Source organism: Lacerta agilis, chromosome 8 (assembly GCF_009819535.1).
Source record: "Lacerta agilis isolate rLacAgi1 chromosome 8, rLacAgi1.pri, whole genome shotgun sequence".
Lineage (NCBI taxonomy): Eukaryota > Metazoa > Chordata > Lepidosauria > Squamata > Lacertidae > Lacerta > Lacerta agilis.
Genome location: NC_046319.1, coordinates 1,617,105 through 1,641,687, shown reverse-complemented (window position 1 = coordinate 1,641,687; position 24,583 = coordinate 1,617,105). Strand labels below are relative to the sequence as shown.

General features: G+C 47.4%; 1 protein-coding gene across 1 annotated transcript in view; it reads right to left on the bottom strand.

The window, feature by feature from the left end:
• Positions 1-737: 737 nt before the first annotated feature.
• The window catches only part of FAM178B (family with sequence similarity 178 member B), a 167,220-nt gene continuing 143,374 nt past the window's right edge, over positions 738-24,583 (bottom strand). Inside the window, exons 16-18 of the mRNA XM_033156711.1 lie at positions 7,878-7,955; positions 6,292-6,459; positions 738-858 (exon numbers count right to left, since the gene is read on the bottom strand). Of these exons, the coding sequence (XP_033012602.1) occupies positions 838-858; positions 6,292-6,459; positions 7,878-7,955 (267 nt within the window). The 3' untranslated portion in view covers positions 738-837. The remainder of the gene's footprint in view (positions 859-6,291; positions 6,460-7,877; positions 7,956-24,583) is intronic.

Sequence of the window (24,583 nt, the reverse complement as noted above, 5' to 3'; positions counted from 1 at the left end):
GTGCTTTTTCATGCAAGTGAGCAGCATGCATCGACTCCAGGTTTTGGAGGATCCTTGGACAAGACACTCTCCATGGGACCTCCGTGCACCTACCTGCTTGCAACAGCAGGCCCAGGGCACTCTCCTCACCTGTGCTGAGCCCTTGGCAGATGCTGACTCTTGACGCCAGCCTGTAGCAGCTTTGCAAGGCCTTGAGTAAGGTGTCCTTTCAACCTGATATGCAAGATTGAACCCAGAGGCTGCTGCAGGTGAATCATGTGTGCCTCTTAGCACTGACCTCCCCTGAGCAAATGCCTGGTGGTTCTGTAGACCCACCAGCAGTTCAGGAAGTACAGCCTCCCTCCATTTCCTCCAGATCCCTTTCCTGATCTCCCCTGTAAGTAACAAGAATCCAGCATGCTTCTAAGAGTCCTCTCCACACACTTGATGTGGCCCATCTCCATGCAGTAGAGCACTTACTGTTACAACCTCAGGGAACAGCCAGGAAGAGAGAAATAAAATCCATTAAAAATGACATTTATTTTGGCCTCTGTGCAGAGAAGGGTGGATATTCCTTCCTTGAGCGTTTTTGCTTTGAAAGGCACACTTCTTAAAGGCACAAGGTTGTGCAAATAAATAGAAAACATTGTTAGCTTAGCCCTTAAAAGAACTTTTCTCCTTTAGAAAAAAAGGTTTGAAACCCAAGTTAAAAATGCCTCTGCGGGCAAGGAACTAGGAAGGAGGGGTCTGGGGGGGGGGACTGTTGTGCGCCTGCCTTACTCCACCAAACTGCTTTGCTGGGTTCCTTGCTGCTGCTGCTCCCTCTGGCAAAGTCCTGGTTTCTTGGGATATGTCCCATCAGATGTTTTCATCCTGGCCCTAAGAGGGGAGAAAAGCACAAGGACAAACTCTCAGAAACATATCTTGCAGCAGACGCCAGCTCTGGGGGGCAGCTATGAGCTACGTAAGCAAAGCCTCCTGCGGACACTGCCACTCTTGGCCTGTTGTCCCACCCTTCCACCTTGATTATTGCAATTATAGCTCACCTGTCCTCCAAGGATCTCAAGGTGATGTAGGTGGTTCTCCCACCTCTCATTTTATCCTCACAACAACCCTCCAACAACGTGGAGAAACATGGCTGATCCATGGTACACCCACCCAGTGAGCTTCAGGATTTGAACCCTGGACTCCCGGGTCCTAGCTCAACATTCTGACCACTGGACCACACCCATTGAGCACTGCTCTCATCTGTGTTCCTTTTTCGAGTAAACAGACATGATGTGACTTTTCCTCACCACTAAGAACATCAGAAGAGCCTGCTGGATCAGGCCAATGGCCCACCTGGCCCCGCCTCCTGGTCACGGTGGCACCAGGTGCCTTTGGGAAACCCTCAAGTAAGACCTGAGGGTTTCCAACAACTCTCCGCTCCTGTGGCTTCCAACAACCCAACCCTCTGACTGCAGAGGCAAAGTCCAGCCAGTGGGGCTAACAGCCATGGGTGGCCTTGGCCCCCAGGGAAATCTATCTCCAAGGAGCAGAACTTCCTACCAGAGCAGATGGCAATGCTTCCACCCAAGCCGAGCCCTGGCAACTCTCTTTTTAGAAACTGAGCGCTTGTTCTTGCCTTGCTTTGCACAGTCCAAAGTAGCTGCAGCCCGTTAAAATGTACGGCTCTCGGCAACATATGCTGACTGAGTAGCGGGGGGGGGGGGGAGAGGAAATGGCAAAGTTCAGATGCCAGGATGCTGTTCCAGAGCAGCCTTTGCCAGCTGCCGATCTTTCCTTCCCTTGCAGCAGGGCAAACCACGGGGAACGGGGCTCTTCCTTTCCAGATGGATGCACAAGGTGCTCAGGACAGGCAGGGCTTTGAACATCTGCTGCGGGGGGGGGGGTTTGATTATTAAATTTTTATACCACCCTTCATCTGAGGATCACAGGCGGTTTACAGTACAAAAACACAAAAAGCAACATAGTAACAAAACAAACCTCCCCTCCACAGTTTAAAAGACCATAGATTGATTTATTAGCCTGATTACATAAAAATGCTTTTGCCTGGCACCTAAAGATATGTCATGACGGTGCCAGGCAAGTCTCCTTGGGGAAAGCATTCCACAAATGGGGAGCTACCACAGACCCTGCGTTGCCACCCCCTGTACCTCTTGTGGAGGAGGCGCATGAAGAAGGGCCTAAGGAGGATCGCAGGATCCTCAGGCAGCAAAACAGTCAACCAACCGCTTGTGGGGGAGCTTTCTATCAGCACATCTAGGTCTTCCAGTGCATGAGCAAGCAGGACATGATGTGGCTCAGAAGGAACCTCTACAGGCAACTTTCTCCATCTCCTGGCCCTGCAACATAGGTGGGTGAAGGGGTCCAGGGAAGGCTGTCATGCAGGAGGAGAATGCCAAGGACAGGTCTGCAAAAGCACATTAATTTGCACACATGGCAAACCTTGTGGCTGGGGGTGAGCGGCCAACCTCTGCTCATTCACATTTTGTGTGACAGGACAGGGATTCTGGCTCTGTTCTCCCTTGTGGAAAAAGGGAAGGGATTTGGGGTGATTGTCTGGGAACTGCTGGTGGTGTTAGAGACCAAGACGCAGCCAATGACTGCAGGGGGCAGATGCACAGATCCTGGACACAGAAGTGACAGCCTCTCCTTTGCCCCCTGTGGAGGACTGGGGTCACCCAAAGGCACTTGGGGGCATGAGGCAAATGGCATTTTCCACCTCACAATCGGGGCCATTTTAAGTAAATCCGGTGCCCCTCGTGCTCCGCCAGGCAGGGCCAGGTGCAGCGGGCAGCCGGAGGGCACGGAGGGGCGGGTGGGGACGCTGCCAGCTGTGCTCCACCTCCGCCTCTGCCTGCTCTGCTGAAGTGGTGGCACGGCGCTGTTGTCCAGGGAGCCCTGGCTGCAGCACTGACGGCAGGCTCACCGACAGCCTCCTTGTGTCCGCAGCCCGAGAAGAGGTGGGCGAGACCGGCGCTGCCAGCGGGGCTGGAGGGTGCAGGCGCCCTCCTCGGGCCGTGGTGCCTTGCACCAGTAGCCTCAATGGCTAAGATGTCCCTGCTCACAATAGTAGGAGACGTCATGAGGCGTAAAACATAAAGTGAAGTTTCTCTGCACATTACAATTAACAGGAGCTGTGCAAGAGCACTGCAGGAATTTATATTGCCAGCTTTAAAAAATTGCTTATGAAACTTTGTAGAGTGCCATTTGCATGGATGGCACTGTATTAAAAATAATTCTGTGTGCCCCTTTCCTAAAGAACACTTGCTCACAATGCTGAAACTCACAAGGTGTCCACACACCCCAACTCTGTATGCAGCTATTGATGCATCCAGCACTCTCCTCCTGTCCTGCCTGATTGGATTAAAAGAGGGCAGCCACCAGGTCAGGAAGGAAAGACAACTCATTAAACTCTGTTTAGTAATTAAGTGGGCAGTAACAGCTCTGAACCCCTTTGATTTGAGCCATGCTAATGAAGATCATTTCCTCTCTCCAGCCCCCCCCCCCCCCCGCCACACTAGCAGGAAAGGGCCCAGCCAGCATTAACTCCTGGGGTGAGTCAGTCCTTCAGCAATGGAGGCGGAGGAGAGTCATGGAAGTGGTGCTTCTGTTTCCCATCATGTTTGCACAAAAGGATGTAAGCCTCATCCCAGCTCGTAAATCAGGGATTGGGGTGGGAGTGCTAGGCAGCCCTCTTGGGCTTCCTGGGTGCAGGGATGGGTCACAAAGGTTTGGAGGCTATTCCAAATTCTGGGGTTCGTAGTTCATGTTAAGTATGAACCCCATGTTAGACGTATCAGTTGCTCAGTTTGTGAGATGCTGCAAAATGCAGAGTTTTTTGTTTTGCTGCAAAACAACTACAAAACTTTGGCAGAGGTTTGGAAGAGATCCAAAATGTTGTAGTTAGTTTCCCTGGTCAGAAAGCCTCTGTTGTGGTGCCCCCGGACTCTGCTCCCAGGATCCTGCAGCCAGGCTTTGTAAGCCTGACCAGAAGACAAAGGATCTCACCCCCCCCAGGCTCTTTCCTGCAAATCTCTGCCCAAAGCTAGTGATCGACCTCCCCTGGCATGGCACTCTTTCCCAAGGGGGGGGGGAGTTTATTAACCCTTTCTTTCCATCTAGAGCCAGTGCACTAAAATATGATTCAAAAATCGTACAGCAGTATGTACAAAGAAACTCAAAATGTATAGAATTGTATCTGAGCTCAGAGTAGACCAACTGAAATGAATAAACCTAAGTTAATCATGTTCATTAACTTCAATGGGTCTAAGTAGGCCTGGCATTGGAGTCAACCCACAATTCCTTGGTACACTGGCAATATCATATTGATGCACTTAACTAAGTTGGCACAGTTCTGAATGCACCAAGGTTTTGTGCGTGTTCAGCCCCTGCAGATCCGAGTCCACATTCCCAGCATGTTTGCATTTCTGCCTAGTGCTATTTTTCTAGAAAAACAGGCGCCATAACTCTGTTATCATGGCAATGGTGCCCACTTGAGAGGTGCCGGAACTGAGTTCTGGCCAGTTCCAGCTGGAAAAAACCCTGCTCCTGTGTCAGTGACATCTACACCGACTTGGTCATGTCCATAGAATGGAAGATGGCAGGATTCGCAAGGATATGTTTTACAGGGGGTTGGCGTCAGGCAACGTCCCTCTCCCCCCCAGGAACAAGATTTAGTGAGGGTGGGAGAGAGGCCAGTCCCTTGTCTCATCACCTTTCAGGCCACATCTGATTGTTTCCCAGGAACGCCTAGACTTCTGGCAACTCAGCTGGCCCCAAGCACAGAACGGCAATTGCTTTAATCTATGAAATGGGCCAGTTTACAAACAAACAAAGGATTATCTAACCTGTGTTCATAATAGTGCCATAGTCATACTGAGTTCTTTAAAAGATAGGAATGTTCTGAAGATAAACCAATGTGTTATAATTTAATCTTGAACAGGGAGCAGCCCTTCCAACCTCACAGAGAATCTTGCACCATCATACTAAAATCTCATTGTACCCTCCTATGGAAATGTGAAACGGAGCCCGGAGACCCCTCACCCAGACCAGGGAAGCTCTTTTCCAGCCAGGTCTGCATCCTACAGAGATTGCTTTGCTCCTCTCCTGGGGGATTGTTCAGGGGGTGCTGCTGTGCTGTGGCCTGCAGTCACTGGGAGTAATGGAGGTGGAAAGCAAGGGAAAGTGTGGTTTTCTTGCACCACAAGTACACACGAGCTCCAGGTGGGTTTTTTTGGTTAATATTCTGGAGCTGTCCAGGACCAAAGCAGGAGCTTGACCACTCCTTGCTTTGGGGTACAAGTGAAGTCTTTCTTGGCTGACCTGCAGCACAAATGGCACCAAGTGGAACAGGCTACCTGGGAAAGTGGTGGGCTCTCCTTCCCTGCAGGTTTTTAAACAGAGGTTGGATGGCCATCTGCCAGGGATTCTTGAGCTGTGAATCCTGCATTGCAGGTGGTTGGACTAGATGACACTTGGGGTACCTTCCAACTCTGCAATTCTATGATTCCAGGTCAGACACAGCTCTGGCACACTTGATCCCTTTCCTCCTCATTCTGCTGGCTCCAAGCTGTGGGCTTCTTGCCACCCAGCAGGGATGGGTGTGTGTGTGTAATGTGTGATTAGCCACAGACAGCTGGAGATGGAGCCACAGCTGCCATGCATCCCAGGCTGGCTAGAAATACTGCCAGGCTTTTGGTGGACTATCCAAATGACATCCCTCTTACACACACACACACTGCACAGAACAGTTCTCCTGGTCCTCCCAGTGGCTGTGGTCAGACTGGTCTGTATCTTATTGTACTGCCCTTAAGGGCACCCTCCCATCATCTTCAGCTTGCCTCATGGTGGCATTTTGACTTCTTTCACATGTTTTGTTCCATTGCACTTTTGTGTGAACAGGACTGCACCTGCTTGTGCTTGCTGGCCCTGGCTCAGCTCTGGATGCTCTTCTCAGTGGCAAAGCAGAAGGTCCCAGGTTCAATCCCTGGCACCTCCAGGCTCCCCAAAACCTTGGAGAGCAGCTGCTGGTCAGTGTAGAGAATACTAAGCTAGAAGGACCCATGCTAAGGCAGCTTCTTCTGATTGGTGAAAGCTGCAAAAGAGCCTATCTATGTTCCAAAATGCCCCAGCTCCATCTGCGGAGTCAGGATCCTTTGCAGAGTTTGTGTGCACAGAGGCTCTTTCACACCGTCTCCTGAATACAGTTGTGACCCTTCTTCTGCCTCACCATCTGCAGGAACGTACGAAAGGGGCTCGCTCACCCCTTCCCACGCGTTTCAAGGTCCCTCTTTACATGGAAGTTACCTGCAGGGAGGTTATCTTGAGCCAGCCCTGAGAATGCAGCTCCTCCCACTTGACAAAGGTCTGGGCAGCCAGGTCCTTGAGCTCAGTGCGGTACATGAGGCCAGTGTCTTCCCGTATGCTGGTGCTGATGTGTCGCTGCAACTGGATGCAGAGCTGCTGGAGGTGCTTCTGGTGTGGGAGCAAGGAAACAGAAAGGCAGAAAGAGAGGCATCTTTCAGGGGACAGCAGCCGGGGGAGCAGAAGCTGCTCTTGTCTGGTGAAGCATTAGCAGAGTGGAGAATAACTTTTGTTTTTTTTTTTAAAAAAATATAAATATCAGAATTCTGCACCAGGGTAGATGATATCCAGCATCCAGGGAAAGTCACAATCTGAAATGTGAAAAAATCATGCACATTTATATCTGTATGTGTTTGTGGGAGGGGGGTTATTGGTTTGTTTTTTTCTTGTTTTTATTATGCATTTTGTGTCTTTATTTTGTGTCTTTATGCTGTGAACTGCTCTGAAATCTTCGGATGAAGGGTGATATGCAAATATAATAAATTAAATTAAATTAAATAAATAAATAAATTATTTTTGGGTACCAGACATCCTTTTCATTGCACTTTTATTATGATTTGTACTCATGATGCTATTGTTGTGGACACACACAATTATGGCTTCAATACTGTTTACTGTATTTCCCCACAATAATACTTTTTTTGAGCACTGCCCCATGCCCCTGCTTACAAAGACTGCTGGGCCTTTAGCTAGATATAATTTAAATAGATAACGTGGAGGTGAACCTTCTCCCACACATGCAGGGAAGTTTTATGTGCAGGAAAGTGGGGTGGCCTTCAACCAGAAATGCTTCTGCTATGCTTAAATCATTCTGACTTGATTCAGCTAATTGTATCAACACAGGGCTGCCTCTAAAGGGAGTCTGAAGAGAAACAAGACAAAAGGAGAATGGGGAGACATAAACACGTCTTAAATTGAGGGAGGCCTAAGACAAGATTGTGTGTAATATGTAGCTCAGCCCCTTTGCTCTCCTCTTGCTTTTGCTTGGACTGCCTTGTGAGTGGAAAAGTGGAGAGCCACTTCTTTGTCCAAGCGCACCCTCCCAAGTGGCTGCTAGGCTACCATTGCTGATTGCAAACTGCAGCCCCACAACTGAGTTCCGCTTTGTGGCGCTTCCAGCCCCACGGTTGCTCTGAGCTAGAACTTTTTGTTGCTTCTGTGTGTTGTGTGTGTTAGCTGGCTGCAGCAGAGCCGCAAAGCTGCAGTTTATGCTGCCCACAAAGCTGGCCTGCCTCCAGCCTCCTTCTCCACCACACCAAGCTAAATTAAGGCTACCAGATTTTTTCCAATGAATCCGGGGACACTTTTCAACTTCCTACTAAATAGATGGATTTTGTCAGGGGACTGATTTATAAATTTGGGGACTGTTCCCAGGAAACGGGGACGTCTGGTAACCGTAGGCTAAATGTAACACACAGTGCAGTTTTCATTTCTCCTGGTGAGCGATCTGTTCTCTTAGCCGGCCTGGGCACAGCCCCCTTTTCAACATAGCAGCTCTCTGCTGTCCTCGCTCCGGGATCCTGACTCACCTGATCTCTCAAAGGGACAGCTGTGGTTCCCACAACCACATTGGCCAGCGTCAGGAGGCTGTAGCAGAGGTAGCAGGCCTGGAAGAGAGAGGGAGGTAGAGGCATATCATTTGGAAGTAGGTGAGCTAGTGAGAGAGAGAGAGAGACTGGCCCAAGGTGACCCAGTGGGCTTCATGGCTGGGCTCCCAGGCCCTAGCCCAGAATTTTAACCTCTACACCAGCTCATGCAACATTCATGAGAGAGAGAGAGAGAGAGAGAGAGAAAGAAGCAGATGTGTTTCCAGACTGAATACTCTCTCACTACCCAGATGCCTCTCTCCTGTGGTAAGACACAGGTAAAACTGCATTATTGCAGTTTTTCTGTGCCCCCCCCCCACTATGTTCTCTCCACGTTAGCAGGAGTGATGCTACTGCTGTGGGTGGAGCCCTATGAAACTTAGCACCCATTCCATATAACGCTTGCGGCTGGTGGGTGCCATTAATTGTGGCTAAAAAAAACCTTTTCCAGTTTATAATGAAAGAGAGGTGGCACAGGGCTTTAATGCAATGGTACGGCCACACTTTACAGAGCCAGAGCATTAGAGGGTTTTAGCACTGCAGTTGCTTCCAGATGACCTGTTTATTGAGCATTTATCCTGATTTGTTTGCAGGGAGATCAGACAATGCCAGCTATGCACTGAGCATTCATTCCTTTTCGTTTGTGGGGATGTCAGAGGATGCTGTGTCAGAGCAAGTGTTACCTGTCACTTTCCTTATAGCCAGAGTCTGATTTTGGGGGTGGGGAAGCAGGCTTGTTGTGCATGAGCACTAAACACCTTTAACCTGAATGTGCCAGTATGCAAATGAATCCAGTCTGAAAATAGGAACAGTTGGGAAGCACCCTTGATATGTCCTTAGCTGAGGAAACATTTCAGCTGTGGAGAATGCACTGCTTCTGGAAAACGTTGGAATTTCTGCAGTGTGGAAAAAGTTGGAAGGCCCGCATGGAAAACAGAGGATGACAGTGGTCTGATGCCCTCTAGAGAGAAAAGGAACAAAGCTGCCAGACCCTTCCCTCAGCCTCCTGGGACCCCCTGCCTCTTCTCAGGACAGAACCATGGATGGAGGAGACAGACAAATGACCATGCAAGCTTTATCAGCTTTTTGGGCCCCATGGCCACTAGCTCCATTGCTTCCAGCTGTGTGCCACACCAGCAACTAGCCCACCCTGCAGGGAGAGCAAGACCCCTCCTAGGTCTGCCTACTTGCACAGCTCCCAGCTCATATCAAGGGGGCTTTTGCACAGGAACTTCTCAGTGGATTGGCGCTTGGGCAGATCTGTTGGTCTCCTACCCTCTGCCCTGAAGGGAATGCAAATCCTGCTGCCTTGTTTTGCTGGAAAGCTTAGGTTGCGAGCCTAACCACACTTACCCGGCAGTGGAAATCCCACTGAATTCAATAGGGCTGATTTCTCATTAAAGATGGTTAGGAAGTCACTACTGAACAACTTGCTTTGTATCACAACAAACTTTGACTGAAAAGGTCCCCCAATGAATCTTTCTGCTTGATAGTTAGATATTGTAGCCACAAGCAAGCCGCCTACTTGGCGTACTGAGACTTGTCTCGTAGGGAGAAGGCAGAAGGACAAAGAAGTTCTGTATAGTGTGGAAACTCAGCCTCCCCAGCAAAAGAAGTGGAGAACCAGAATCTATCCAAGCCGCCAGGTGAGTCAGCCCTGCAGCTGTTTTCTCCCAAGCTGAAATCCACCTTATAGTGCAGCAGGGAAGGGGTGTGGCTCTGTTAGGGCTGACACACGCCTGGGATTTCCTGGACATTACCGGGATTTCAAAGGCAGAAGTGACACCCAGGGGGAATTTCCAATTTCCGGAAGGCAGCAGTTTGTCCTGGATTCTTTGGCAAATAAACAAAAAAAAATTGCCGTTTTTGTAAAAAAAGAAAAGCTCAACAATTTTGGGGTCTTCCTAAAAAAATCTCAATAACATTTGGGGTGTCTTGGTTTTTACTTTTTGAAATATGGCAACCCTATGCTCCTGCCTCACCCTCTGCCCCCACACCTGTCCCTGCCAGTGCCACCTGTCCAGGCCTGAAAGTCTCCCCAGCTTCTATGCCAGACTTCATGGAGTCCCTTGTGCAAACCATCCTTCCCACAGATGTCCTGCAGCTCAGCTCATCGCAGCAGAACGCCTCAGCTGTTGCTTCAGCTGTGGAAGGCGGCAGCCAACTTACTGCAGGGCAATGGAGAAAAGAAGACCAGGGCAGGTGTGTGTGCTAAACAACGGATCTGCTTCTAAAGGTACCAACAACAGAGCGATTAGAGTGGGAGGAGGCCTGGCAGGCCATCTGCTTGAACTCTCTGTTCACTGCAAGGTATTCAGAGTATCTTCAGCAGCCTCTAGGAGTTCCCCTCCCTTCCCCACCATTTCCATTGCAGGCTGCCCTTCAGCAGAAGTTACACAGGTCAACTTAGTAAGTTCCATTCAGTTCCACAGAGCTGCCTGCCAGTAAGTGAGTATAGGACTGCAGATTACTTCCTGAACAAAGCAATCTAGCCTGTGTGCTGCATGGTGTTTGGAGGCAGAGGATATGTCTTTCTGCTCAGTTCTGCCTGGCTGTGCTGGACTTCACTGATGGGGTCTCAGCTGCCTAAAAGCACACACCACTGGAAGCTACTGCTGGTGGCATCCCAACCGGTGGCAGCCAGTGCAAAGCTCCCAAAAGGCATGTTTCAGAGGCAAGAGGGGGAGTTGTGCCCAAGGATCCACTGGATCTTCAGCCAGTCCAGGCCTGCTGGTTACCTGCTTTTCTTAGGGCTGCCTTACATCCAGAATTTCCTGAACATGCAGCACTCCAAAACAGTGTCTGGGCAGAAATCGCTTAAATGTCTGGGAAAACCAGATGTAAGGCAACCCATGTCAGAAGTCAAGATTTGGCAACTTTCCTTTAAAATATCTCATCAACTTCACATTTTGACATATAGCAACCCTAGCTTTTCTTGCTGGCGCAAAGTGGCAGGGCTCCAGGGTTAGGATGGTCGGTCCCAAGGCTGAAATCCTGTGCCCACTTTGTTGTGGCCAAGCCCTATGGAACTCAGTGGGACTTAAAGGTTAGTAGAAGTGTGTAACACATGGGATCCTGAAACTCCGCCTTACTTTTATGTATTCCAAAAAGCAGTAGAATTATTCTAGTTTACATTTTCTTGGATGAGAGCCCACTTTGTCTGATACATGACACAGTATCCCTAGTGCGCTCTCTCTCTCTCTCTCTCTCTCTCTCTCTCTCTCTCACACACACACACAATGGGAGTGGTTTTTTTTTTGGGGGGGGTATAAACAGTGGGCCAAAAGGCCAAGCAAAGCAAGAGGTTCACCCAGCATAAATGTCTATGCAAAGATCCAATGTCTACAAGAGAAGCGTGGTGGCCATTTGCAACAGGAGTAATTAATGATAAAGCCACCTCCCTAGCATCTTATCTTATATACATACAAGCTTTGCATAGATTAGAAATGCCACAGATCTGCTGTTCCTCTTGCACCGCATGGCCTCATGGCCCCAGATTGACAATCCATCCTCTGTAGGTTTGTCTGTGTGTGATTCTCTGTCAACTGGGGATACCCTCATGCTTCTGACAAACTGGGCTTTCCTTCACAAAATCTTATGCCACAGTAAACCTGTAAGTCTTTAATAGTGCCACAAAACTCCCTGTAGTTTTATAAATGTGATTGCTGATGTTGATTAGCAATCTCAGCTGGAGCAGCTGGTAGCATCAAGGTCGTGGGGAATTCAAGCGGTGAATTAGTCAGAATACATGTCAGAGAGCTGTGGGCGAGCGAAGGGAGCAGTAAGGAAACCTTCCAGCTTTTGAATTGGGCTAAATATGTTGAAAAGCTGGCCCAGCCCCTCTGGCCTCCCCCAGCTTTGTATACCTGCACATTGCACAAGCCTGGGAGTCTGTGGAAATTCCTGATCTTGCCAGGTGATGTTTGTCCCAATTCCCTCTAGTAAATCCCTTTGAAGATTTAACCTATGCTGATGATCTTTCAACTAGCAAGTAACCCAGTAGCCAACAGGGAACCATGAAGCATTGTGTGCTGTTTTGCACAAGCTTAACAGAAGAGGTCAGCAGGTAAAGGGGTTTGCAGGTAAGCTGTTTGCTGTGGGGACGCCAGCAAATTGCATTAAGGGATTGCAAGACAAACAGGATTAAGCTTAGAGGTGGGAGACAATCCTCCCTTTACCTACCAGCTCCCAAGTGCCAGAAGTGGTATCAGCTAGTCCCTTGTCTGATACATGCTACCATCTGGCACTGGAAAAGTCTGCAACTTCAGGTTCCCCCACCTTAAAAATAACCCCACATCTCACCAACTGCATCCCTGCACTGCTGAATAAGTTAGCCCATTGTCAGTTTAAAATTGCAAAGTGATTTGCCTCTGCAGGATTGCATGTGTATGAGTTGGAACCCACCCCCTTTTAAAAAATCAAAATCTTTACCTCCAACATTTCCCTACATAATTAGGATTATTTTGTAAACTGACAGATCACCTGAAAAAACATTGTGGACCACAGTTTTATGGAGAATGCTTTGGAAGAATGCTGTGATGTTTACTGGATAAAGGGAACAGTCTCAGCTTCCAAGTGTACATTTTGAAACACCCATTGCTAACTGAGGTAGCACGTTTCTGAGACAAAAAGCAGCATTGCATTTATGAAAATGATTTGCAGACTCATAATCTCAGGGTCATGCGTTGATTCGATCCACACGTTGGGCAAAGGATTCCTACATTGCAGGGGGCTGGACTAGATTATTCTCATGGTCCTTTCCAACTCTATGATTCTATCATTCTGAGATGATGAGAGTGCCTCTGAGAATATGTTCCCATCCCCACTGAGTAATCATAGTCCAGCTGTGAACAGAGATCGGTCTCTGAGTTTCAGCACTTCTCTTTGTAGAAATGGGCCTCTTTTGCAAAACACAACCAGTAAAAACAAAGCCCTGTTGCCTCCGTAAGACATGGGAGCCCCATGAATCAGACAGAGCATCTGAGAAGCCAGGCTACTCCTGTGGTGCCTTATTGCTCCTCCTCTCCGCCTCCACACCCGGAAAGGGGAGCAGGTCGGGAGTTGCCAGCCCCAGAGCTAACATGTTCCAGGGTGCTATTGTGCAGCGCAGGGGAAGGTTTTACCTGGAGCCTGTCCAAGTAGGGGAAGTGGAGGCATGGGAGGAGAAAGCCTAGGCAGACAGACAGAGCTACGCATCACATAGGGCTGGCTCTCACTAGAGAGAGCATGTGGGCATGTGGAGGGAATAGATGTTAGGAGCAAAACACAGGGTTCCCAAGGCCCCCCTCCCATGGTAGCTGGGAGACAGATTCATAGAGAGCTGGCAGGTGTGTGTGTGTGTGTGTGTGTGTGTGTGTGTGAGAGAGAGAGAGAGAGAGAGAGAGAGAGAGAGAGAGAGAGAGATTGAAAGAGAACCCTTCCATGGCTGCTTTTCTTCCTAGCCTAAGAAACAAGTGAGTGAAAAACAACTTGGGGTGTGTGTGTGTAGACAACGCATATAGAGTTAAGCATCCCACCTGCTCAGGATTGAGGCTTGAGAAGCCCACTCATAATGGATAAACACTGAAGACCGCTTTGTTCCCTAAAGTGTCAAGGGAGCTCCCTGATTCCTTACCTGTATATCTCTGTCTTATTACTGAGGTCTTTGGGGTGGGAGTCACTGTTAGTGGACCCCCATGGCTCAGATGTTTGGTGCATGTCTGCCAGAAGTCCCTTGTTCAGGGCTTGGAGACCATTTCAGCAGAGGTCAGACAGACCTCCTCCCTGCTGAACTTCCAGCACCTAATAAAGTCCTTCTGTGTCAGCTTTTAAGCGCCTACTGAAAACCTTTCTGTTCAGTCAGATTTATGCAGGCAATGAAGACTACATCTTCCCATAACAACTGATTTCTGATTTCAACTTTCTAAATATGGTTTTTATTGTATGGTCTTATGCACAATTGTTGTAAACTGCTTTGATATTTTTTAATGAATAGCAGTAAATAAATAAATACTTAAAAAAAAATTCCAGCAGGCATTTTAACTGAATTTTGACATTATAATTTTAACTGATTTTTCTTTTCAGTGTATTGAGTCTTTTGTACATTGCTTAGAGGCAACTACAATTAAGCAGTAAATAAACTGTCTAAACAAACAAATAAAACTAAAACCACTTGCACAGGTTTGGGTGCTTTTCCCTGGAAACTTGGAAGCCTAGAATTGTAGAGTTGAAAGGGGCCACCGGGGTCATCTAATCCAACCCCCTGCAATGCAAGAAAGAGCCTCATCTTGCTCTACTGACTGAACTGTTTCAGTGCTGATCTTAACCTTGCACATTTTTATAGCATTTTAATGGTGGGTTTCTTGGTTTTCTCAGCTGCCTTGTGGGCCAGGTACAAGTTAAGACAGAAGACAAGCAAACAGGATATAGGCAGGTTTGTCTCCCGCTAATTCAGCAGTTAAAAGACACAGAAATAAAAGGGGTCTGATAACAGAGAAGGAAGAGCAGGGAGGGGAACAAAGCACCACCCAAACTAATAAAGGGAACTTCTAATCTTCTTAGCAGTAGAAATATTAATGTTAAGAGCCCAAAGTACGCTAAGCACCCGTGACAGATCGCAGGATGCGACACACACGACACCATCTTTGTGGGTATGATATTATTGCACAAAAATCTTCCCACCCCTTCCATGTGTGTGTGTGTATGCATGTGTGTGTGTGTGTGTGTGTGTGTGTATTTTCAAGCTGCCCTAAGCAAAGACCAGCAAAGACCACCTTCTCTGCTCTGCCAGCAGCAGACCCCCATCTTCCTAGCTGTTGCCAGGCACATCTCTGAGGAGTGTTCCCAGACAACTCTGCTTTTAAAGGACCAGCACACGCCAAGTGCCTTCCTTTCTTCTCATGTGTAATGTTCACACATCCACATATAATTTAAGAAATGTTAAGTGCAATTATTTGAAGGGATAATTAATTAGGCAGCTGAGGATAAAAGGGGGAGGTTGGGGAGGGTTATTTTTAATTGCCCAAACAGAGATATGCAATAATAGATGTTGGAATGCAGTCTGTTTTGTTGAGTAGAGAGAAAATGCTAATAAATATGTATCATTTTCCACCCTCCTTCTTTCTCTAATCCTATACTTTCCCCAGTTGCCTTCCAGCCAAGAATCTCTGAGCAATTAAAAGAGCTCTAATTAAGCATGAAAGAAAATAAAAAACCAAGGCAAATTAAAGTAATGAGTTGTTGGATAGCTGGGTTGGGAGTGGAGAGAAAGAAATTACAGAATCATCCTTCAAGCCCTGAGTGTAGTCATGCCATCTACTAACTGCAAGATGAAAATTTCCTTGTGTTCAGAGCTGTGCACACATACAGAAACAGGAGTGCACCTCTCTGGCACGGCACTGGAAGTTCAGCTTTCTGGCAATCTTTCCTTTCCTTCAGATACCAAAAGAAGGGGGGGAATGGTGCAATCCAGAAGTGTGCATATGGTGGCATCAATATGTTCAGTGGAGGGTTGCCAACTTTTCAGCTTCTGTTGCTCTGCCCTTGCCAGCAAACTGATGTGCTGCTGGCAATAGCAGGTGATCACGTTCCTCTTCAGGCTGTGAAAAACCCCACCTACTTATCTCTGCTATTTTAAGTTGCTGTTAAAGGCATAGCTGCAAGCTTACTGGGCACCCCATGTGGGACTTCCCAAAAAGCCTTATTTTGTGGCTAAAGCTGCTACCTTTCATCTGTTCCGGTGCTTTTAGAACAGTAGCCTGACACACAGAAATGAAGCAGTTTGGAGACACCACCTACTGATTTTCTGCATCTGCTGCTGCTGCACTTAAAGGCACGGGAACAGGTCTGTCAGCCAGCCTTAAAATGGATCCTAAGGGCAGCACAGAAGGAGAATGAGATGTTCCTATTTATAAAAACACAAGACAATAGGCTTGCTGCACAAATACAAGCCCTGGGCATATTAGCACGGCCAATCTTTAAACTGGCCACTGCACATGTGTCTTTAACAGCAGCAGCAACAACTGACGGGAGCATCCTCCTTCCACCAGCTCACTCTTGTGTTGTTAAAGGCTGGCTGAAAAGATGGCAAGTCTATGGGACATTGTTTGCTGCCCCGCACAAAAAAGCTGACCACCACTTTTTTGGGTTGCTGTTTGTTGTTTTTAACTTCTGTGTTTTTAATAGCAGCTTGATTAGCAGGAGATAATCCTTAAGCCCATGCTACGAGCAAGCTTCACCTCTCTGTTTCTGCATTTCAAATCGCATCAGTCACAGAAGCAGATTTTCCTCTCCTGCAGATCAGTTGGCAATACAAACTGTTATCAGAGCTACACATCAAAGGCTTCTTTACTAAAAGAAGTGAGGAGGTTGACAGAGAAACGCCATGGAGGGTAGGTGGCTCGTCCCTAGGGTATATCTGTACATTTGCAAAAAAAAAAATTGCTGGACTCAGGAGAATCCCAATTTCTTTCATTTTCTAGTAGTAATCTAGCTCTCACCCCCACGTTGCACAAATGTTGGCAGCAAAAATACCGGACACTCAGGAATAAGGAGGGGTGTGTGTGTGTGTGTGTGTGTGTGTGTGTCTGTCTGTCTGTGTGTGTGTGTTGAAATACAGATTGCTAGTTTCCCCTCAATCTGGTGTTTTTTTAAGCCTTTGCCTCAAGGTTTCTCTGGGTCTGTCTCACATTTTTCACAAGTGAAGACAACAATCCTCATATAAGCATATAGAAGCCCAACAGGCTTATCAACTAAGTAGAGCAGTCGTTGCCTCTTTCCCGGCAGGGATCATTCAGAGCCAAGGGGATAAAAAAAAATGCTGACCTCTCACTACTCAACCCTTTTCCTGCCTCTTTCCCTGAAACAGAGAAGAGGAGGAACTGCAAGAAGTTAAAACCAGGTTCCTGCTTTTCTGCCCAGAGGCTCAAGGGTTGCCTCAGCTGGGCAACCTGATATCTCCTGGAGATGGCATCAAGCGGGGCTGCCCCAGACCTGCCCAATCCTGCCGGGAGCCTGGCAACTCTCAAGCAGCTCATCCTCTTACGGTCAGGATTAGGCTTGTTTTTTATGGAGCCATGGCGAGGTCAGAACTGAGGGAAGTGGGTCAGAGGCAGGGCCTCGTGTGATCCCTGGCAGGCAAAAAAAAAAAAAGCGTGTTTATTTAGGTTGTGAGGCTGAATTTGGATGAACCTGTGCTCAGAGGCCCTGACTGTTTCCAAGCACAGATGTGTTAATGGATGGCAGGACTAGGAGCTTATCCACACTTACCTCTTGCCCCACACTTTCTACGCAGAGGTCCACACTTTAAAACTCTTGAGTCCAGGCAAACTTTTTCATCCCAGAGCTTTCCCTGCAAAATCCCGCTCCTCTTTACAGCTGAAGTGAACAAATGGCAATTTGCCATTTGCTCCGATTCAGCAGTAAAGAGTGGGGTTGTTGCAGGGAAAGCTCTGGAGCAGAAAACCCCAAAACCAAATAAAAACAAAGTACCAGAGTTTAAAGCACAGGCCATGCCTGGAAAGAGCAGAGGAAAGGTAAATGAGTGTGGCTGCATTCCCCCCCCCCCACCCGCAGGGGTCTTACACCTTTGTTATGTACTGAGCTGAATAGGATCCAGAATGCAGCAGTCTGATTGGTCCTAGAACAATAGGATCCAGAATGCAGCAGTCTGATTGGTCCGCAGGAGCCACCCAATCCAGCTCCAGGTGGAAGTGAATCCGCAACCTGATTGGCATACAGGAGTATCCTGGAATTAGCCAATCACGTGGGGCCCATTGTGTAAATAATGTATTTATAGCAGACGTTTGGGGGAAACATTCATTCCTCGCTACTATGAGTTGAATAAAGAGCATGAAATTCACACTTGACTCCGAGTATATTTCAACCTTGAATAACTGTGAGACATGGATACATAAACAGATGAAGCTTTTGTGGGCATGGAGGGGCTGTGACAGGGAAGCCTGGACAGCTAAATCTCTATTGACCATGTTGCTGTTAAAAAGGAACAAGAACTACAAAAACCCCACTCAATTGGAAGCTCTACCTGTAAACTCAAGCACACTGGGAACTCTGCCATTCCCCAGCCGAAAAACTGGCAAATGTCTGAACAATTCCTTGGCCTTTTGGGACTGGCAGATGGCCTACTTAGCTGCTCTGCTTGCTTTTTACTCAGATGTAGAAATTCAGGAGGGAAAATCCCCTTTGACTGAGAGTTTAAAAAGTGAGGGAAAGAAAACTCATCATTTCATCAGAAAGCAGGGAGTTGAGTCACTCAGATGCCCCCTCTTTCTTTCCCTGGCTCTCCTCCTCCTCCTCCTCACCAGCCCTGGCAGCTGCTGTCGCCAAGGAGGAGGGGTGGAGAGCATGCAGCGCAGAACCAGATGTTGAGGCTGGCCTTGCAGCCTGGAGCCAGCTCCCAGCTGTTTATGCTGCTTCTAGCTATTAGATTACAAACTGGGGGGGGGGGGTGATGAGGGTTGCACTCTAGATCGAGAGTGAGGTGACGAGTAGCAGAAAGCACTCCTGCCTGAGCCCTTTCCTTACTCCCTAAAGGTTGGAAGGCCAGCCCTGCTATTGGAAGGATACTTGTACAAACGGGATTAAAAACAAAATGGGATAAGATAAGATAAGATTTCTTTATTGTCATTGTACACGTACAACGTTGTACAAGTGCAACGAAATTGGATGCCATCCCATAAAAACAAAACAAAAAACAGCACAAAAAACAAAAAAAGAAAACACATTGTCAGCCACACATGCACATACGCACACACCCATCACAACTCTCCAAGGTCATATTATATGCACTGCAAGATTCTTGGATGAGGTTGGAGACCAACAACAGGCTACAAGAGAGCTGAAAGTGGTTGAAGAGAAGATTCGCCCTGATGATACAAACACTGATTTCTTTACCCTGCCTGCCATCTCTAGTCTCTTGTGGGATTTTGAAACAATAGAAAAAGCTGAAAGACCTGCTTAACAGAGGCAAACACAGGATAAACATACCACAATGAACACCAGTCCCTCTTCCAAACAACCTATATTATAACACTTCCACTGATGTTATGACTGTTCAGAAATGATCTGGAGTTATGTAACCAAATGTGCTGATAATCCCAAATTGTTCAGGGTGGCTAAAACAAAAAGGATTGTGAGGAGCTCCGAAAGGATCTCTCCCAATTGGATGAGTGAGCAATAAAATGGTGAAGGAAATTCAATGTGCTGTTGTTGTTGTTTAGTTGTTCAGTCGTGTCCGACTCTTCGTGACCCCATGGACCAGAGCACACCAGCCACTCCTGTCTTCCACTGCCTTTCGCAGTTTGGTCAGACCCATGTTAGTAGCTTCGAGAACACTGTCCAACCATCTCATCCTCTGTCGTCCCCTTCTCCTTGTGCCCTCCATCTTTCCCAACATCAGGGTCTTTTCTAGGGAGTCTTCTCTTCTCATGAGGTGGCCAAAGTACTGGAGCCTCAACTTCAGGATCTGTCCTTCTAGTGAGCACTCAGGGCTGATTTCTTTGAGAATGGATAGGTTTGATCTTCTTGCAGTCCATGGGACTCTCAAGAGTCTCCTCCAGCACCATAATTCAAAAGCATCAATTCTTCGGCGATCAGCCTTCTTTATGGTCCAGCTCTCACTTCCATACATCACTACTGGGAAAACCATGGCTTTAACTATACGGACCTTTGTCGGCAAGGTGATGTCTCTGCTTTTTAAGATGCTTGGAGGGGAGAGGTTCCTTACTTCATATGCACATGAATGGGGACTGAACTGGCAGTGACTGATGGGAAGAAGACCTTGTAGTCGTAGTGGACGATGTCAATCTAGTGTGCAGTAGCTGTGTAGGAGGTGAATTTTCATTTTAGGGATCATTAGAAACAGGACTAAAAATAAACTTCCAATACCACAATGTCCTTCTGCAAAACTATGGTGAGACCACACTTGCAATAATACTGTGTAAAGTTCTGGTTGCCTCACCTCAGAAAAGATATTGCAGAGTTGGAAGAGGTCCAGAAAAGGGCAGTCAGTCAAAAGGACTAAGGGACTGGAGCAACTTCCCTGTCAGGAATGGTCACACAGCATGGAGGACTCTTTTGTTTAGAGAAAAGGTAGGTCAGGGGGACATGATAGAGGTGGATAAGTTGAAACATGGTGTGGAGAAAGTGAGCATAATTTTAGAACCCAAGGCCATCCTATGAAGCTGAATGTTGGAACGCTCAGGACAAAGAAAATGAGCTGGTTCTTCACACACAGTGGAGTCAAACTACAGACTTCTGGTTGTGTTGTCACCAAGTCGTACTGTTCTGGAGGGTCACGGGGTTACTTTTGTATACATTTTAAGTTTTGTTTATTTGCTGACTTGGTAGAAAACCTCTAAATTGTTTACAAAAATATAAAATAGAACATTAATATTCTTGATAAAAAGCAGTTAAAAACAGGCATTTAAAAACATTCAAATGATGGTTAAAGCCAACAGCAGCTAAAAAGAGGTAAAACACATGCAACTTCCACATATCTGGACAGACCTGCCTAAGCAGGAATGTTTTAAGCAGGTACTTAAAGAATTTAGTGAAGCTTCCTGCTTGATGTCAATAGGCAGTGAGTTCCAACGTGTAGGTCCTGCCACACTAAAAGATCTATTTCCCAGAACTGCAGATTGAGTATTATGTAACAGTGCCAGTTCCGCAGATCAAGTGGGCACATTTAGGGATAGGTGATCCTGCAAGTAAACTGGGCCCAAACTGCTAAGGGCTTTATATACCAACAGGAACTCCTTGAACTTGGCCCAGAAGCAAATGGGCTACCAGTGCAGATCTCTGAGCAGAGGCGTTCCACGCTCACAGGGTCTCAGTCCTTTTCGCTATGTGTATTCTCCTCCCCAGTGCCCTGATTTCTTGGTCTATTTGGCCTGATTGTGGAGGGGGTGAACACAGCAATTGCAGTAGCAGCCTACTAGACTGAGATCTGGGGCCTCTTCCAGTTTCAAAAGTGCAGACAAAAGAAAGGAAAAAAAAGCAATTGAGCGTGGTTGTGTGAAACTGCCCTCCAGGCAGGCTGTCGTCCTGCCTGTATCATGCTGCAGAGCCAAAGAAACACACACCACTGGCATTGCTTCTTGAGGTCCAACAAAAAGCCTACCTAGGGCCTTGGGGTGGCTTTTTAATTGCAAGGCTTCTATGCATAGGGAGACGGCAATAAAGTATTTCTATTGAGCAGCAGGAGCAAGGAATTCAGGTCAACAGGCACCCCTGCCGCAATGGTCCTCTGCTGGAGTTTTAATCTGAAGCCGCCTTCATTGCCAGAAGCACCCAGACATTCCAGGGTGTTGCAAACTGACTGTAGCCATCAACACGATGTCTTTCCAAAAGCTGAGCAAGTGTCATTTGGAGGTTGCTGCATATTCAAGACATGGAATGGGCAGAGCCACCAGTTGGGCAGTTGCCTAGAATGTCAGTGGGATGGGAACTGTAGAAGAGGCAATGCACTCTTTTTGCCTCTGCCATGCTTCTCCAGGTGGCTGGTTTGGTTAGGTTTGTTGAATTTAATGTTGCTTCCCATGACGAAAAGTCCCAAAGCAATTTACAACAAGAATGAAATGCAATAATAAAAAGACGTAGCTGTATTGAAAACACAGCTGGAATAAAAACACAGAATTGTAGAGTTGGAAGGGACCCTAAGGCTCATCGAGTCCAACCTCCTTTCATGCAGGAATTACAGCTGAAGAATCCCTGACACATGGCGATTTTGTTAAAAAACCTCCAAGGAAGGCGAGTCCACCACCTTCCAAGGGAGTTCATTCCACTGTTGAATATCTAAGTTCTGCTGCTGCTCAAATGCACGGGAAAATAAAAGCAGATTTGCCCAGTGCCAAAACGATTACAAAGTTGGTGCCAGGCAGGCATGCCTGGGGAGAGCATTCCATAGGCAGGGAGCTACAACAGAAAGGCTTGTGCTCTCGCCACCATCCTTTGGACCTCTGTCAGAGATGGCACACAGAGAAGGACCTCAGGGGACAATTTCAGGAACTGGGCAGGGAAAAGTTCATGTGTTGCTGGCTGAAATGGGAATGAGGGGTGGAGGATAAACCTGGATAAACCCCTTTCTCAAACCAGACCAGAAAGTTTTCTTAACTACTAGTGCTCCTATACTATTACTTGCCTCTGGATGGGCAACTGGAAGAGGCAGATTTGGCCCTGGAACCTTCTGCTGCTGACCCTTATAGCTTAATGGAGAATTTAGGTGCGTCTCTAGTGCACCCCCTCCCCCCTCCCTCCCATTTTGTTTATGAATATTACAATGCCTCTAGGCTTCACTGTAATGAATATCAATCATAAGGAACGCGCCTTCTAAACATGTTAATGCATGATCCAAAGTGAGACACGGTTCTATCAGGATTAATGTCTTCCCAGACCAAGGTGATGGAGATAATGAGGGAGCCACCCAGCTAGACAAAATGCAATGCAATAAAAATGATTCCTAGCATAAATATTCTGGAGATCCTAAGATGAAGGACAGCGGGTTAACTTCTCCAGTTGACTCTGGAAGGCACTCCTAGAAAGAAAGTGGAGGCTGGCTGGATCCCATCTTGGTGAGAGCCCCCAAGCCCCCCCCCCCACATACAATGTCCTGCTGTGACATGTTCCTGCTGCACAAGCCCACTGATATGTTGGGCAAAAGATCCCTGCATTGCAGGGGGTTGGACTAGATGACTCTTGTGGTCGCTCCCAACTCTACAATTCTTGCCACATGTGACCCATCTCCCACTTTACACCCTTTGCTGCCCCTTGGAAGAATTGCTCCCAAGCTGGGTGCAGGAACAACCATCAAAACAAAGATCCTGGACAACAGTTCTGGCTGTACATTGTTGCCTAGTGGTTAGAGAGGGGCTGAGAGGATGAGTGGAGTAAAAGGACATCTGGGGTTCTGAGGGTGGGAGAATCTCCAGTTCTTTCGCATGGCTCAAGTACTCGAGGGAAATCAAGGCACCCTGGGGCTGTGTTCCTCTGAAAGAGGGGAGCCAAGTGCAGGTTTTTAGGAAGAGAGGCATCACATTTAAAGAGAAGCTACAGTACAGCAGGTTCTCCACCTGTAGCCATGGTCCCTCTCAGCTTTGTCATCTGCATGGGACACATAAAATGGAGCTGCTGCCAACTTCCAGCGCCTGTAGCCTTCTCTAATTAATCCTAAATACACAATAACAGAAATAATGGCACATTTGTCCCATTCATGTCTGTCTCCATTTCCCTCGCCTTCCTTTTCTTGCTTCTGTGGTAGCTACCGGTAGTTTCAGACTGTAAACCCTTGCAACAGAGAGCTGTTCTCTCATTCTCTGCAAATCATATACACCCATAGAGATAGTAAATAAAATAATATAATCCTCATAATCTTGCCCCTCCCCACACCCACCATGTTTGAAATACGCTTCTTCAAACATATACATTTATCTGTTTACCCATTCACAGGCTGTGGCATTTAACAAGCATAGAAACCTTTGCCCCCCCCCCCAACAACAGCAACAACAGTTGAACAGTCCTGGAGGGAGCCGAGGTGTCTTGCTGACACCACAAGCCCAGGGAAGAGCAGCCTTTTTGACCCAGCGGGCCAGATCTTTATCTCCCCCACCCTGGTGGACCAACTTTAGCAGGGGCTGGGGCCACCCATCTGTCAAAGTTGGCCTTCAGGGGAGGGGGAAAGATACTGCCCAAGTAGGACCAAATTCAATCCTGATTTATGGAGGGTTCAGGTGTGCCAGCCAGTTCCAGGAGAGACAAAACAACAATGAAAGATACTGAATATATTATATCAAAAGAGTAAATGGAGATAAAAATTCATTGAATTGGCAATTTTTATCTCCATTTACACTTTTGTTATAATATATTCAATGTCTTTCATTGTTGTTTTTCACGGTTTTCTGTTTGTTTTGTGTTTAGTTATAATTTCTGTGTTTGTCTGTTTGCTATTGGATAGTTCCAGGAGAGAAGCAGCTGGTGTGCTCGATCCGAGTTGCATTGATCTCGCTGCACCTGGGGAGTTCAATCCTGCTTTCTGCAACTGGGTCTCGACCTGCCACACACCTGACGTCACATATGGGCATGATGTTGGGGAAATAGTTTGGAGGGCCAAATCGGGAGGGCCTGGTGGGCCACCTTTGGCCTGCGGGACAGAGGCGTCGCACCCTTGCACTAGAAAATTTGCAGCAACAGCTGGCTTACTGCACATTTACAGAACTGATTTATTTTCTTCCTTTTTAAGAGCATAATCCCAAAGAGAAAAATATATCTTTGTACAGAACAGGGCAAGGGCACTTCCAAAGCAGTGCCATTTGCTCCACAGATCTGTCTCCACCCGTTGATACATGCCAGCAGCCGCAGTGAGGAAAGAAAATGACTAAGCCAGCTGCAGGAGACATTATAGGGTTGAATGCTGCTTATTGGGAGCAACCTTCATTACGATTTGTCCTCATATAGTTTGGCAACCCTTGAGTAAGTTGTCAGGCCAACAGAGTATTAATGGAATTGAGCTGACTGAGAGCTGGCAAGAGATGCCTGCTTGCCACCCCTGCACTGGGGCGGACTCCAAGCCAGGGAGCTGGCCAGTCCACAGCAGGTCTCCTGGGGCAGAAGGTGAGCAGAATCTGCTGTGCATCCAGATCCCACTCAGAAGTACCCAA